This window comes from Bubalus kerabau, chromosome 6 (genome assembly GCF_029407905.1).
Source record: "Bubalus kerabau isolate K-KA32 ecotype Philippines breed swamp buffalo chromosome 6, PCC_UOA_SB_1v2, whole genome shotgun sequence".
NCBI classification, from domain to species: domain Eukaryota; kingdom Metazoa; phylum Chordata; class Mammalia; order Artiodactyla; family Bovidae; genus Bubalus; species Bubalus kerabau.
Window position 1 is genome coordinate 105251576 of NC_073629.1, and position 16477 is coordinate 105268052.

The 16477-nt window shown below is 53.4% G+C and overlaps 1 protein-coding gene across 1 annotated transcript in view; it reads left to right on the forward strand.

The window, feature by feature from the left end:
- HIVEP3 (HIVEP zinc finger 3) overlaps positions 1-16477 on the forward strand; it is a 179281-nt gene that overhangs the window by 150866 nt on the left and 11938 nt on the right. The window contains exon 5 of the mRNA XM_055586202.1: positions 13978-14153. Coding sequence (XP_055442177.1) covers positions 13978-14153 — 176 coding nt within the window. The remainder of the gene's footprint in view (positions 1-13977; positions 14154-16477) is intronic.

The window sequence follows — 16477 nt, forward strand, 5'->3', positions numbered from 1 at the left end:
ACCTCATGTTCGTTCTCTGGGTTTGCTTTTTCACGTCCAGTGCCTGATCATGGCCAGGTTCACCGAACTGGAGGCAGATGAGATCTGACAAGTTTTCATAGACATGGCATTTCTGAAGGATAACCGAGCTAGTGGTGGCAACAGTCTGAACTAAATGTATGAGCTCTGGAAGCTTTCAGCAGCCACATCTCTCACCCTGCCTCCCTCTATGCAGTGCCCGTCCCTTCTATCATGCTAAGAACTCTCCAAAGCATTCAAAGCTTTTAACCAAAGAGAAGATGAGATGTGATCAGCCAGCAGGAGCTCAAGCTGTCCAGGGACCATTCTTGCTTGTGGATGTGCCGTGACCCCAGCCCCATCCTCCAGTGGTGAGGACCCTCATATGGCTGCAGCTTCGGTCAGTCATTTAAGGTGACAGGTTGTTGAAAGGCTACCTGTAAACGTAAAGCTCACATGGTCCAGTCTGCCAGGCCTCCAGGGAAGCGTTGTTTTCTGTTTTTAAAGTGCAAAAAATCAAATCTCTTTATTCTTAAACTCAGAATTTCTTCTAAATCTGTTCACCATCTTGCACCTCTATCATCCTGATATAAATCTGACAGTTTGGTTAACTTCACTGAGGCTTTTATTGACCCTGCATTTTCTTTATTGGGTCTTGATCTTTCATCACATTGATTTCCATTTCACATTGATTTCAAAAGCTGTCTCACATGGACTGCTAGAGTATGTGGTACAAACTCCCTGTCTGGCGGATCATGTGTTGTAGGAGGAACAAATGCTGCCTTCAGCCATGTATTCAGTATCCAAGTATGGATGCTGGAATGCTTCATGTTCCGAGTCAGCAATTCCATCTTCATCACTGGAATTTGGTCCTCACCATCATCCTCTTGCCTATGGTTGCAGAGGGCTTCCAAGGGCTTCAGCATCCTCATCAGCATGTTCTGAATTCCTTTGTAAATTTGCCTGTGGCTGGGGTGGAGGAGTGGATGATGGAGCTTCAGCCCTACCGCTTCCTGTATCAGCTGGTCGGTATATGCCGGGGATGGACATTCCACTGGCATCTTAGCCCCAAACCATGGCTTCCCCTTTGAGTTGGGAGGGAAGGACATCTCCATGCTTCACAGTCTATCAAAATTGGGGACATTTGTTTTCCTTACGTTATTTTAATCTTTTGTCCGTACCACACAGCATGTGAGATCTTAGTTTCCTGACCAGAGGTCGAACCCAGGCCCCCTGCATTAGCAGCACAGAGTCTTAAGCACTGCACCACCAGGGAAGTCCCTCCTTATATTGTTGAAAATTAAACCTAACTGTGATGAGCGCTCTCAATGCAGAGCGCTAGACAGCAGATCAGATACTGATTGATCCCCTGCTATGTGCTAAGCACAGTTCAAAGCACATAACCTAGACTAACAAAGTTAACCTCACAATAACCCTGTGAGTATACACTGTTACTTTCAGTAATTTAAAAAATTGAAACAGACCATACACACAAACGGAGAAGGCAATGGCACCCCACTCCAGTACTCTTGCCTGGAAAATCCCATGGATGGAGGAACCTGGTGGGCTGCAGTCCATGGTGTCACAAAGAGTTGGACACAACTGAGCGACTTCACTTTCACTTTTCACTTTCATGCATTGGAGAAGGAAATGGCAACCCACTCCAGTGTTCTTGCTTTGAGAATCCCAGGGACGGGGGAGCCTGTTGGGCTGTCGTCTATGGGGTCGCACAGAGTTGGACATGACTGAAGCGACTTAGCAGCAGCAAACACACAAAAGCAATCCAAGTCATAAAAGTACAGTCTATGAGTTATGACAAAATGATGTATAATTTTGTATAATTATACAAATTATGTCCAGTTACCCCCAAGTCAAGAAACAGTACAGGATCCTCATTTTACAGATGAAGCAACTGAGGCACAGAGAGGTTAAGTAACCTGCCCAGGATCACACAGCTAGGGGTTCAGCCAAGAGGTATAATAATAAAGCCATACCACAGCCACGGTGAGCTGCTCTGAGTCGTCAGCACCAACCCTGCCATGGGGCAGGAACATGCTCAGGGCCAACAGCTGGTGGCAATGAGGCAGGATTTGAACCCCAGCAGTCTGACCCTACCAACCCCCCAACCCATGCCTAACCACTGCACTCTGCAGCATCCCAAACAAAGCAAGTGGATCCCAACTTCACCACACTGTAGCTGTGCAACCTCAGACAGGTCCTTTCACCCTCTGAGCCATGACCACATCCTTCCTTCCTGTTTTCTCACCTTATCCCCCTGCAGGCTGTTTGAGGCTGGAACTCCAGGTTGGATACTGGCCATTTAGATTCCAACTAGGCCCACCTCAAATCCAGCCTCTCTACCATAGGAATCTATTTTGCCCAAAACCTGACTTTTAGTCTGTGCTTACACACTATCCATGGTGGGGGGCTCACTACCACTCAAGCTTGCTTTGCTCCAAGTTTGTAGCTCTGGGGTTGGAACATTCTATTTTAAAATGAACCCAGATCTTCCTACCTGTCTTGGTTTTGCCTGTGGACTGAACCACCTCCCAGGAGACTGCATTAATTGTACTTGTGACCCGAGGAATTTGTGGACAAATTTCTATGAGCCTGGTTTCTCCTCTACTCCCAGCTGGTAGAGAGCAGATCTGCTCAGAACAAGAGCCAAGAAGGTGCCTGCCATCATGGGACAACTAGAATGGAACTCTCTTCTCTTCCCCTGTAAGATTTGAGTCTGTAAGTCTGGGGCCCAAATACACAGCCCCCTTGTGTGCTCTGCAGGTTGAAGCAGCTGGTAATGCCAGCTGGCCCCTTCTTGAAAAGGGGTCTGATGGGTTGCAGTAGCTACCCTGGTGCCTTCAAATATTTGGGAAAGCCTTGCTGTCATTCAGTTCAGTTCAGTCTCTCAGTCATGACCAACTCTTTGCGACCCCATGAATCACAGCACACCAGGCCTCCCTGTCCATCACCAACTCCTGGAGTTCACTCAAACTGATGTCCATCGAGTTGGTGATGCCATCCAGCCATCTCATCCTCTGTCGACCCCTTCTCCTCCTGCCCCCAATCCCTCCCAACATCAGAGTCTTTTCCAATGAGTCAGCTCTTCGTATGAGGTAGCCAAAGTATTGGAGTTTCAGCCTCAGCATCAGTCCTTCCAAAGAACACCCAGGACAGATCTCCTTCAGAATGGACTGGTTGGATCTTCTTGCAGTCCAAGGGACTCTCAAGAGTCTTCTCCAACACCACAGTTCAAAAGCATCAATTCTTCAGCGCTCAGCTTTCTTCCCAGTCCAACTCTCACATCCATACATGAGTACTGGAAAAACCATAGCTTTGACTAGACGGACCTTTGTTGGCAAAGTAATGTCTCTGTTTTTGAATATGCTATCTAGGTTGGTCATAACTTTCCTTCCAAGGAGTAAGTGTCTTTTAATTTCATGGCTGCAATCAGCATCTGCAGTGATTTTGGAGCCCCCCAAAATAAAGTCTGACATGTTTCCACTGTTTCCCCATCTATTTCCCATGAAGTGATGGGACCGGATGCCATGATCTTAGTTTTCTGAATGTTGAGCTTTAAGCCAACTTTTTCACTCTCCTCTTTCACTTTCATCAAGAGGCTTTTTAGTTCCTCTTCACTTTCTGCCATAAGGGTGGTGTCATCTGCGTATCTGAGGTTATTGCTATTTCTCCCGGCAATATTGATTCCAGCTTGTGCTTCTTCCAGCCCAATGTTTCTCATGATGTACTGTGCATCATGGGATGAAGGGTACACCCTTAAATAAGCAGGGTGACAATATACAGCCTTGACATACTCCTTTTCCTATTTGGAACCAGTCTGTTGTTCCATGTCCAGTTCTAACTGTTGCTTTCTGACCTGCATACAGGTTTCTCAAGAGGCAGGTCAGGTGGTCTGGTAGTCCCATCTCTTTCAGAATTTTCCACAGTTTATTGTGACCCACACAGTCAAAGGCTTTGGCATAGTCAATAAAGCAGAAATAGATGTTTTTCTGGAACTCTCTTGCTTTTTCCATGATCCAGTGGATGTTGGCAATTTGCTGTCATTGCCTCACAGCTATTCCCCAGCACAGAGACACCTGACATTCATTGTGGGAATCTGATATAGTTCACAGCCTTTTCTTATTTGCATCTTGAGGCATACGAATCTCTGAGCTTTGAGGAAACCCTGAGGTTCCCCAGGGCATGGTGGCATGGCGCCTTATAGCCATTGGCCTGTAGGCATTGATCAGGCACCCAGTGTCTACACATATTTCATCAGCTGCTATCACAGATGGCCTTGGTCAGGCTCCCCTCAACTCGCCCTTGCATGCCAGCCTCAGGGGGTGCTTCCAGAGCACGGCTGTAACCGTCCCCATCCCCTCTGCCTGCAAGACTCAGGCCAGGCTTCTGTACTGGCCCCTGAGGTTTGTCTAAGCCAGCTTCCATCCCTGCTTCTTGCCATATAGAATTGCAATATAGAATCATGCCAAGGCTTGATTATAATTCCTATAATACATGCCTACCAGAGAGTAAACACTCCACAAATGCTAGCTGTTCCTTTTTCCCTAACAAAAGAAACACCTCTGATCCTGGCTGACGTTCTTTTTGTGCTTTTTAGTAAAGAGTAAAACATGCATCCAGTCTCCAGGATCTGGTCACTTCCCCATTCTTGACCTGTTTCCTGTCTGGGGAACAAGGAAGTGAAGCTGGGAGAACCAGCCAACCATAGTCCTGCATCAGGCTGGACTGGCTCCAGTCACAACAGGGGGCCTCTGGGTGTTCTGGGCCATCCCATCTTAAGAGGGACAACCTGGAGGGGTTGGAAGGTCTGGGGAGGAATCTGGAATCCATCCTGAGCACATCTGTTTGAGGCCTGGAGCAGAGGAATCTTGGCTAGAGCAGCATCCTTTAGGGACCCTCATGTGCAAGAGGGCTTGCACTGAACTGTGGTCAGACTACAGAAGGTCAACTTTAGCTTAGTTAAGGGGAGCTCTGCCCAGAGTGGAAGGTGCTGCCTGGGACACCATGAGACCCCAGGTGCCAGAGGTGGACGCGCCCAAGGAGGGGTGTGGATGGGCTGCCCTAAGAATGACCTCATCAGAGGGTGCACAAGGCCCCTCCCACCCAGGAAGTTGAAGGTTTTTAGGTCCTTCCCAGCATGAATGTGCTTTAACAGTGATTTTCAAATTGATTTTAAATTCACAGAACTCTTTTTTACAAATAGATTCCTATTCTGAAAAACAGCTCAGTGCAATGGGGGACATGGGGGCCCAGAACCCTGCTGCTCAGCCTCCCCTTCCATAAGTCCTGAGCACAGCGTGAAAGGCCCTGCAAGTCAGGGCCTGCTAAAGGCTGGGGCACCCCCATGTAAATGGGCACCTTTAAGAAGTGCATTTCTTGTTGGTAGTTTCACTTCTCTGAACACAACAGGCCCAGTTTCTGGCATCCTGCCTCCCTCCCTAATGTCACTGTCTGGTCGGAAACAGGGCCTTGGCTGCATTCTTTGGGCCTGAGCTGGTTTCAGCCCAGGCTGGGTGCCTGCTCGGTGGTTCTTAGGCTTCTGCACTCAGTCATTCATTGCACAGCGTCTCAAGTTATCGTATTGATTCCTTTAGAATGAAAGCCACCTCCTCTTTTTAGACCTGAGTGCTGTGTGTCAGACCCCTGAGCTGCTGTCTTCAGGGCAGCTGATGCTGTTTGCCGTTGTCCACCTAGAATGACAAATCACACCAGAAAAATTGAGAAAACAGCCCAAATGACACAGAGGCAAGCCTGCAAAATACACATGGACTGGCCTCTGTGGTGGGAGTGCTTCTGAAAAGTGTAAAAGAAGGCTTCTTGACCTGCCCTCCCCTCCTGTCTCTGTCAGGCAGCCTGGACTCCTGGAATCTGTGTCCTCTTTCCTCTCGCCCTTGCCTCTGCCCCATCTTGGGCTCCATACAATTACACCACCATACCCCAGCTTCCAGGCCTCCCAGCCCACTCCATCCCCAACCCTGCACCAGATGGGGACTCCCAAAACAGGAGTCTCCCCAGTCAGACCCGATTCACCCACAAAAGCCACCTAAGACCCACCCGATCCTCCATGGTACTTTGTGAGTTGTCCGTGTTACAGGTTCTCTGTCTTTATTTTACCATCTTTTAAGTACCTGTTATTCGTTCTGGAGACCAAGGTCAGAGTCTTATTTAGCTTTGCCTTTCTGGGCCAGGCTCAGACCAGGCCTTTGTAAGTATTATTGAGTAAATACACAGAATACTGCTTAAAATAGACCCTGCTCTGTCAGGCTCTGAGCCTATGCTTGCATTACACATGTGCCAAGGAATTCTTGGCACAGCAGGTCTGTCCCTGGACCCCGCATTAAATGCCCCCCACCCCTACTGGCTCAGTGGTGAAGAATCCGCCTGCCAATACAGGAGACCCTCAATCAATCCCTGGAGAAGGAAATGACAACCCACTCCAGTGTTCTTGCCTGGGAAACCCCATGGACAGAGGAGCCTGGCAGTTCATAGTCCATGGGGTCGCAGAAGAGTCAGACATGACTTAGCAACTAAACAACAACCACCCCAGATGTGGTGATGTGACATGATTTCACAGAACCCTGACAAAATGAGAGTCCGTAATGTGCCCAGAACCCGGTGTGAACTTCCCCCATGACCCACAGCTCAGCTTCCCCAGTATCCTTGTCACCAAAGGGTGTGTTCCCAACCTCTTGGCAACAGAATATTTTTAGCAGATACACAGCTCAGTGCCACCTGGCATTGCTCCTCTTTCCACAGACATCCCTTCCTTTCTGAGCCTCACCCAGAGAGCAACGAGTCACTGCAGATGAGCTGGTGGGCTCACTGTGGCCGGACCTCTGGGGGGCCAGTGACCGCCGGGAACCAACCCTGAGCCTCACTTCATGGGACACAGACTGCCCGCAAACATGGGTCTCCTCAGAGAAACAGTGAGCACATTTCTGGTCGCATCTTCCTCTCCTTTTGCATGATCATACCCAGGCTGTGTGCCCCTGGGGGAAAGCATATTTGGCTACAAGATCATAATACAATCAGAATTTTGACAAGACTTTAAAATATCCAAATCTGGAGGAGAATTGAGAATTTTTAGGATAAGATATTAGCAATATATGAAACATCAATAATATACATTCAGAACAGCCTCCTCAGAGCTCAAATTAGGAAGGTCACACTGAGGTCATTGAGTTTATCCCCCTCATTCAAGAGAAAAATGAAGCTTGGTGGAAAGAGAAGTCATGGGTTTAAAGGTCAAGACAGGTATCTACTAGCCACATGACCTTGGGGAATTTACTTTGAGCTACAAGTTTAGCTCTGGGCTAAATCTGCCTCTCCTATTTTGCTTGCCTGAAACTGTTTTTTTTTAAAGAGGAGATTTTTAAGTCTAAAAATTTCATAGCAATTAAGTGCCTGAGCTTTGTAACATGTGACCTTGGTTCAAATTCTGATTCTGTGAACCTGCTGTCTGTGACCTCAGGCAGGTTACTGAGCCTCTCTGTGACTCCATTTTCTTATGTGTATAGGAGGATGATTAAATTCCCTGTGTCATGGGGCTACCTTGTTTAAATGAGGAAAGGTATGCAAAGCATTTAAAATAGTGTTCGGTACCAAGTAGGAGCTATCTAAGGGTATGCTAATATTATTATTATTATTATTTTAAATCTGGATTGGTGGTTTTCTTGAAAACCCGGAAGATCTGACAGCCTCATACAACACTTGGCTGGAAAGGTGTAGCCGCTCCCCCTTTAGACAGTCTGTGCCCTGCCTTCTAGCTCTCAACCTCTCCCTCCTCCTTGTACCTCCTCTGTTTCACTCAGTGGGTGTGGCCAGCTCACCACTCCTCCCCAACACGCTCCCTCCCTTCTAGTGCCCTGAGCCCCCTGTTTGGTCAGGAAGCAGTATTTCTGTTTATTGGATAAATTTAGAGGGTAAACAGGGCTTCCCTGGTAGCTTAGACAGTGACGAATCTGCCTGTAATGCATATGACCCGGGTTTGATCCCTGGGTCAGGAAGATTCCCTGGAGTAGGGAATGGCAACCCACTCCAGTATTCTTGCCCCTCTGTCTCTGAGCTGCCATAACCACTCATTCTCTTGCTCCAGGGCCTCCCGGCCTGGCTTCTGGGTGAACAGCAATAGTGACAGGCCGCTCACTACCTCACAGGGCAGCTTCACTGCTGAGTCTTCATCTTATGCAGGATCCAAGAACAACAGCTCACCTATCACCTTGCCTGAGATGCCATTTAATTTCCACTGCATCCCCTCTTCTGGAATCCAGAGCAGAGGGATATGCCATCTCCTTTCAGAGCTGTGCGCTGAGTTCCCAAGTGCTTGGGCAAAACTTCAGGTTTCAGAAATGCCTACAAAAAGGCTGGAGCCACTACCCAAGGGGTCACGTGCTGAATGGTCAGAGTCAGGCAGCTCAGCATCTCCAGTGGCAGGACTGGAGGGGAAGCTGCTGAAGGCAGGGGGTCAGACTGTGTCATCCGTAAGAGCACTGGGGTCAGAGCTGGGTTCCGGTTCCTGCTTCACCACTTTCGAGCTGCCTTTGTGGCTTTGGGCCACATGTTTCCTTCTCTGTCAGATGAAAATAATAAGACTCCCATGATGAAGGGATTGTGCAAGATTCTCTTTCTTTTCCTTTGAATCCGTGAGTCTCAGAGCTGCAGCATAAGAATGAAAACAGACCCAGAAGATTCTGGCAGCTCCACTCCCCTCCTGGGAGCCTCACTCCCCTCCTGACCCAGGGCAGTGGAACAGGAAAGCTGCTTCCAGGCGAGGGTTCAGGACCCCTGGTGCTGAGTAGTGACCTCAGGCCCTCACAGCCCTGGGCCTCAGGCAGTCAAGCTCAAGGTCTCTCTAAGACATTTTGGAATCCACAGAAACAGCTTTTTTTTTTTTTTTTTTTTTAAGACAAAACTAAGCATTTTCCAGACTGGCTGACATCCCTGGCTCGTCAGAGCAGCAAAAGACAGGCAGGTGGTGGGGCTCAGACAGCCGTAAGTCAGCTGTACCCAGGCTAGGCACAGGCAGGGGGCCGGGAGGGCACTTCCTCTGCGGCTGAAGGGCTGCCTCAGCTGGAGGGTGGAGGGGCCAGCAGACCTGGGAAGCAGGACCATGCCCCTGGGCGCCGCACCATGCATTTCTGGCTTCCTTCCCTGGCTCTTTGCAGGGCATTTCTCTGCAGCTGTCAACACCCTCAGTCCCACCCAGCGCTGGCAGCCTTTCAGGAGGGCTGCAGGAGAGCAGTGCTCTTCTCCTCTGTCTGCAGTCGTACAGGCCCCTGGGCACCCCAGAGAAGGAAGGTGCTAAGGAAACCTTGGTCAGCATCACCTAAAAGCATCCAGGCAGCGTCTGTGCAGGGACAGGGGGACAAAGTGGAAAAGTCGCTGATGGTGTGATCTTGTCCACATCACTTGAACTCCCTGGGCCTTGGTTCACATTTGTACAAAATGGGAACAGTGGCCAAGGGCTGGTGGGAGGGCTGAATGACCTCAGGCCTGTGGCAGTGACTGGTGCACCTAAGGGCAAAGTTTGACTGTTTTCGCTGGAAGGGAAGTGCTTTTTCCAAGGTTGCCCAGCACGTTCACGCAGGAGCCAGGACTCAGATCCGGCTCTCATGCTGACCTCTCCATGCACAGAGAGGTCCCTACCAGAAAGTGGGGAGCGTTCTGGCAGCCCGTCCACCGTGGTTGGGAGGGACTGGCTGTGTGCCGCGTCCGTGGGGAGCCCACAGTGTCAGGCTGAACTTGTGCTCAGGGACTCGTGAGAGCATCTTGGCTGAGGGTCTCTAGCAGACATGAGGAAAGAAGGCCCTGGCTTGGCTCCCGTCTGTCCAGCCATGCCTACCGAGCACTTGCAGGGCATCAGGCAATGTGCTAGGCCCGGGGGATGCACCAGTGGATGAGGCAGACGTGTCCCCCCCTCCATGGGGCTAACGGGGACCACCCTGTGAGAGGCCACAACAGTACACACAGCTCGACAGGTGCCGTGAAGGAGGAGTGGGTGGGACCCCCAGGCCCACGGGTGTGTGAGAGAGGGCTCTGAAGGAAGGGGCCCATTGGCAGAGCCCTGAAGGAGACAGACAGATAGTAGCCGGCGGTGGCTGGCGGGGATCGGGGGAGGGAGTGCAGGGGGAGGTGGAAGGCCAGAGGAAAGGGACTCAGAGGCACGGGATGACATTCGGTGTGGTTGGCGGAGAAGTGCCGTGAAGGGAAGAGCTGGAGGGGTAGCTGGACCAGGAGGTGCCCCGGGGCCTTCAGCACCCGCTGAGTGAGGGGCGGGGCTTTACCGGAGCGCAGTGGGAGGAGCATTTGAGTGGGCCCTTGGGCTGGGAGGAGCGGCAGGATGGGCGGTATTTGGGGAGAGTCCCCTCTGGCTGTCTTGTGAAGACGGTATGCAGCAGGGTAGGAGAGAGGATGGTCTGGCCTGTGGCCGCCCGGAGGTGGGCCTCCCTGGAACACATGTCGCATGTGGCGTTGACAGGCCATGGTGATGGACTGACCAAGAAGACTGAAGGGTGGGGAGGCACCAGGGATGCTGGCCTGGCCACACCGGGTGTGCATGCCATTTACTGATGCGGGGACCCAGGAGGCAGTGGTACAGGTGGGAGTCATGGAAACAGGATTCTGGGAACGTGGGCTGCAAGGTGCCTGAAGACCACCGGGGAGACGCCAAGAGGGCAGCTGGATGTACAGCAGAGCGGTCAGAGCTGGAGAGACAAGAGGAGCCTTCAGCATCCGGGGGAAAGTCAGGTGTGTGTGGAGGAGCTCATCTGGAGGCAGGTGTGAGGGGAGAAGCGTGCAGGTTGGTACCGGCAGGGAGGGTGGGGGTGCAGAGAAGGAACTTGCCGAGGAGACCCGGTCACCAAGCCAGCAGGGATCTCCAGATGGTAGGCAACGGGGCTGACAGGGTAAAGCCACTGTCACTCAGATTTAGCAGCCCGTGACATTGACAGGAACAGTCAGCAGGGGAGCTGGGCTGGGGTGGCGAGGAGGCGTGACTGCCAGCAGGACGGCCCTTTCCAGACTTGGGCTGAGAAGGGAAGCAGATGGAGTGGTCACTGGAGCCGGCTGAGGTCTGGGGGGCGGGGGCTGCTGTTGCTTGGTACCAAGAGGACTGAGCCCCCGCGCACAGTGGTGGGATGTGTCCAAAGGTGGAGGCCTGAAGCTGCAGGGGAAGGGGTGGGATCTTATAGGGAGACCCCTATAAGGGACCATCCAACCTCCAGCACAGACTGGAGGGACTGAGCCCGGGCTGGGAAGGGGAGGAGGACCCAGCCAACACCGGACAGCTGCCCCACACCTGTCCCTGGACTTGGTCCTTTGGGAACCACCAAGCTGCACAACCCCAGTACTGGCCTTTGAGGAGCAGAGAAGTCAGAGGCTCCAGGCTGGCCAACCCCAAGTGCCCTCTCCAAGTCCTGGGAGCCCGGGGGCCACCCTTCCCCTGCTCTCCATCACCTGACTGCCTCCTCCTCTCACCTCTTTTCTCTGGCTCCCTAATCACATTCTCTCCTGGTTCCTTATCAGGATCTCTCTGCTTGGGGGTGGCTTTTGGCACCATCTTTCTACCCACCCTTACCTTTGGGTGCTTCCTGGGCCCTCTCACTATCCTTTTTCTGTTTTCATACTTTCTTGAGTAGTCACCTGCCTCCTCACAAAGCTGCACGTCCCATCCTGAGTCCCATGGAATTCTGGTTGTGTGTGGACATTTCTTCAATTCTCTCATGAGCATCTCACATTCAGTAGTTAAGGACTAGACTCCTGTACCATTTCTCTCTAAGCCGTGGCTGGTACCACCTGAGCTAGCTAAGTTGAAATCTTTGTTCCTCCTGCCTGGTGCCCCCTGTATCATCCAGACGGCCACCAGGGTTTGTAGATTCTACATCCAGAAGGCTTCGAATCCCTGTCATACAACACGTGTGCCTTGAATCCAGACTGTTTCTCCTCTTGCAGACCATTCGCCATGGCACCAAGGAAGTATCTTCTGTTGAGACTTTATGTTTACCTTTAAGACAACTTTAACCAAGTCTCAGCTTTTTGGCATGGCATTCAAGGCTGATGGTGATCCAGTCTGCCCGGCCCACAAACTCTCCAGGCATCTTAACACTGAAGCCCGTGCTGCTGGAGTCCTGCCTTCTTGCCTCCATCTCTCGGCATCCTCTCTAGCCTCTCCCAACCCAAGGCTGTGTCCCAGCAGGCTGTGCACTTTCCATGCAGCGTGACAAAGTGGCGTCCGGGGTTGTGTACCTGCCTTCTCACCCCACCCCCCAAGTCACAGCACCACCCTTGGGGGATCGAGCAGAGTCCTTTCTCTGTGTACGTGTGTGTCTCCACTTGGGCACCCACCTGTGGTTTAAACTCACTACTGAGGGAGAATGAAGGGGCTGAGAGTAGCCAAGGTCGACGGACTGTCTGCCTGCTTCCGAGCTGTCTTATGTACCAAGGGAAGTGCACATGTGGTAGAAATTGGGGCAGCTGGAGGCCTGGGTGGGAGGGGGTGAAAGACAGGGGACCCATAGGCTCCATCGTCGTTGGAAGTGAGAGGGGAGAGGCTGTCATGGAACCTCCAAGCAGGGCAGCGTGAAAGTGGTGTGGTGTGTGTGTGCATCTGAGCGTGAGCGCTGGTGAACACGGTGCCTCTGCCTGCCGGCTCCCTCCCTCAGAGTCCCCTCCTGCAGGCCCATCCTGGTGACATCCTCTCAGCTGTGAGCTGATGGTCCCAGCGGAACAGGACTGAGTCCCAGCCGCTGTCACTTCCTCACCTTCCCCTACCCCAAGTCCCCTCCCTGCCTCTCTGAAGCCCCACCCAGAGGCTGGGTGGGAGGGAGATGTACAGGTGAGTGTGGGCACAGGCAGGCCTCCTGCTTGGCATAGGAGGCAGACTCTGCAGGCTGAGAAAGCCGCACCTCTCCTAAGGCGCCTATGCCCTCGGACCCTGGGTCTCACAGTCAGAAAGCTCTTCTCCTGGAATTATGCCAGGATTCCCTCCATGGGCCCTGCCGCAGCCTTCCCATCCCTGCCAAGACCCTCACACGCACATCTACAGCGTTAGGCCAACGTGGCGTTCTGACGAGGATAGTATCGAGTGAGCTTGTGGGACTCATGGGTTCCTTCTAAGTGGAAATAAGAGCATTCTGATTCACGGCCAAGAGCGCAGTAGCCCTGAGGCCCAGCAGGCAGGCCGGCGCCCCAGGAGGCTCCTGCAAGCTGTCGGTACTTCCTGCTAGGACCCCAGGTGATTCCTGGAAAGAGGCCAGGTGGCTGGAATCTGGGTCCTGAGAGCTTCCCACTCGGCTCAAGACGGAAAAGACTGGGGAGAGAGCTTCGGGCCCCGGGTGTCTTGACTCTGAGGACCGGGAAATAAAGTGCCCTCTGCTCTCCCGTCACGTGCGCGTCTGGCGGGCCTGCCAGCGGACTGTTTCGGTGCTGGTCGCCCCTCGTGGGGGATGGGCAGACTCTGGGGCAGGCAGATGCAGAAGTTCTGTCCCTTTCTAGCTGTGGGAGCCTCGGGCTCTCTGTGGAGGTTGTGACTGAATGTGGGCAGGTGTCCGGCACAGGGTGAGCATGGCTCAGTGGTGGCTGCCGGAGCTGTGGCTGTCATCTGTTTTAGTCTCTTTGTTGCACGGTGGCCCAGAGTGGCTGCTCTTTGGAAGCAGAAGCTGGTGCTGAGGCTGGATCTGGGCCAGAGACCCTCTGTGCCCCTGTGGCTTCCCTCCCGGCCCGGAGCACCAGGGCCTGCTGCCTCTGAGGGAGAGGAGGGGGTGCACCCCCTGCCCCCATCTGAGGTCAGGGCAGGTGCAGGGCTCCAGGCGGATTCCCCACCCCTGGCTCTCTCTGCTCCGCGTCCCCCTCTCCCCCTGCCCCTAAGAGCTGGATGTGGCCAGGAAGCGCGTGCATCTTCTGAGGTGGGAACCTGCCTCCTCTCCTCCTGTTTTGTTCCTTTACCATGACGCCTGTTGCTCATAGGTACAAATCAAACGAAGAGTATGTATATGTGCGAGGCCGCGGCCGAGGGAAATATGTTTGTGAGGAGTGTGGAATTCGCTGCAAGAAGCCCAGCATGCTGAAGAAACACATCCGCACCCACACTGACGTCCGGCCCTATGTGTGCAAGCACTGTCACTTTGCTTTTAAAACCAAAGGTAAGAGACGGTCAGCGGAGCGCTGGCCCTGCCCGCTGCAGGGAGCTCCCCTCTGGGAGCTCCAGCACAGAGCCCGGGGCCTGGACCTCTCTGCCTGGGGCCTGAGCAGCCCTGATTTCCAGGCTCCGCAGTTACAGAGCAGCCCGCTGCAGACGGGGCAGTGGCACCGTCGGCTGCCCAGCCTGTCCTCTTAGATCCCACACTGGCCCCATCCACCCTCCACCCATGCGATTCCCACCACGGCCAGGCGGTGGCACTCTAGCGCACAGCTCCTGGTTTTGTATTTGATCTCATCACCCTGCTTCCTTTTGCATGTCTCCTTAGCCCTTTATCCACCGACCTGATGAGTTCCAGCATCCACACTGGTCACTGCCACTCTTGAGTTTGGAAATCCATTCCACCCCGAGCCACTTAACACACTCGCATGGTCACTTCTCATGCCAGGCTTTGCCTCCACCTCGCCTCACCACTCAGACTGTGTTCCCGCTCCGCCCAGCTTCTCCACAGCCCTCAGCACTGGGCCCGGCTCTCCCCTCACCCTGACCAGCAGCCCTGTCATTCTGCCCTGGCCACACAGCACCTCAAGGTCAGCTCAGGCTCTGACAGTCACCTGTGAGAGGAAGGCAGACTGGCCAGTGAGGGTATGAATCCAGAGGGCTGTGTCGGATGATGCGGGCAGCCACGGCTGCTGCAGCCACCCAGGACCCAGGTGTGAACCAGTGAGACTGAGTCTGCGAGGCTTGGACAGAGTGTTTCTCTATCCTCCCACGGGCTGCCCCTACAGGGCAGGAAAGGCATCTGGCCCACTTCTTCTTTCCTGGTAGCTGAGTAGACCAAGGTGCCTCAGAGGGAGGCCTGGGCTCTCAGTAACCCTGGTGGCTTCAGCCTCTTGTGCTTGGCAGATTTCTGGCTCAGGATTTGGGCACGAGGGTCCTGCCTTCCCCTTCGGGCAAGTTGGGGGCCTCCACGACAGCCCCCTCCAGGGCCACGTGGCTTTTCAGTGGATGCAACTTGAGAGCAGGTTCGGCTTTGGTGCCCATTAGCCTTCCTTTTGTGGGTATAGCTGCTCCCAGAGAGAGAGGCTGGGTGGCTTTGAGGAGGCCCCTCCGGACTTTGAGTCTTCCTTCTTCTTCCTCCTGATCCCTTCCATTCTCTCAGTGCTAGGTTGGGGGCAGTTTATCTCACCCCCTCGCTCACGGCCCCCTCTCTGACTGGGTGCTCATCTCTGGTCTGCTGACACCATTAGCCTGTCCTCCTCTGTCCTCGGCGCCATCATTCCCAAGTGGAACTCGAACTTTTCCGCCAAGGTTTTGGTTAGAATACAGGCGACCATCCTCCTTCCTTGCCCTGACCCTCTTCTTTCTTGGTGTCTCATCAACGACAGTCCAGAGGCCCAGAGAGGACCGATTGGCCTGCAGCCCTGCCATGGGCAGGACAGCTCGCCTAGCAGGCCTCGGTCCTAGTCGTGGGCTCCGTGCCCCACACACCCCCTTCAGCCCCACTTCCTCTGGCCTTAGGGGGCCAGTTGGGAGTTTCTGGAGGAGAGAGGTGGAGATCCAACAATTGGATAGCCATTGACGAACAATTCAGATAATGGTCTTTGACTCTGAATGCCAAAAGCTGTTTGTCCAAGCCCCACCATGAAGGTAAAGAAAATGAGCCCCCCCCCCGCCCCTGCCCAAGCCAGAAATGACTGTTAAAGCTGGAGCTGTAACTATCAGCTAGGACCCCTGCCTCTGGGGCATAACCCCCACCACCTTCCTCTCTTCCCCTTGTCTGGACAGACTGGCAAAATCAGGTGGCCTCCAGAGTGGATCACTGCTGGCCCAACTCCCAGGCTGTCCAGGGGACCACACCATTCTGTTCTCAGCGTGACGAGCCCAGTCCTGAGAGCGCCCCCTCCACCGCACCCCCACCCCCACCCAGCCCAGGGCCACACAGAGCTGCCCACCACCTCGGGGAGCCATCATCCTCTATGTGAGACTGGAAAGATCCATTGAGCCAAGTCCCCAGCCAGAGCAGTCTCCCAGAGCAATCTCTATTCAATTCTGTCTGGCTTTATTGAGAGCAAAGGCCTGTTCTTTTTCTGCCAAGTCTGAAAGAGGTCTGGGTCCCTGGCAAGAACACCCCTTTTCCAGGAGATTCCTGCATTGGAAGCCACATAGCTGAGCTATCTGCAGTCCCTTCCTGGGTCCCCCTGAGCCCTGGAGGGTCCAGAGCACATAACCTGCATGGAGTGTCAGTGGGCCCTCTGAGTGCCCAGGGGGTGGAGCCTGGGATGAAACCTGGGGGTGGAGCCCTGAAGGCCCCACCCAGGAGGGTTT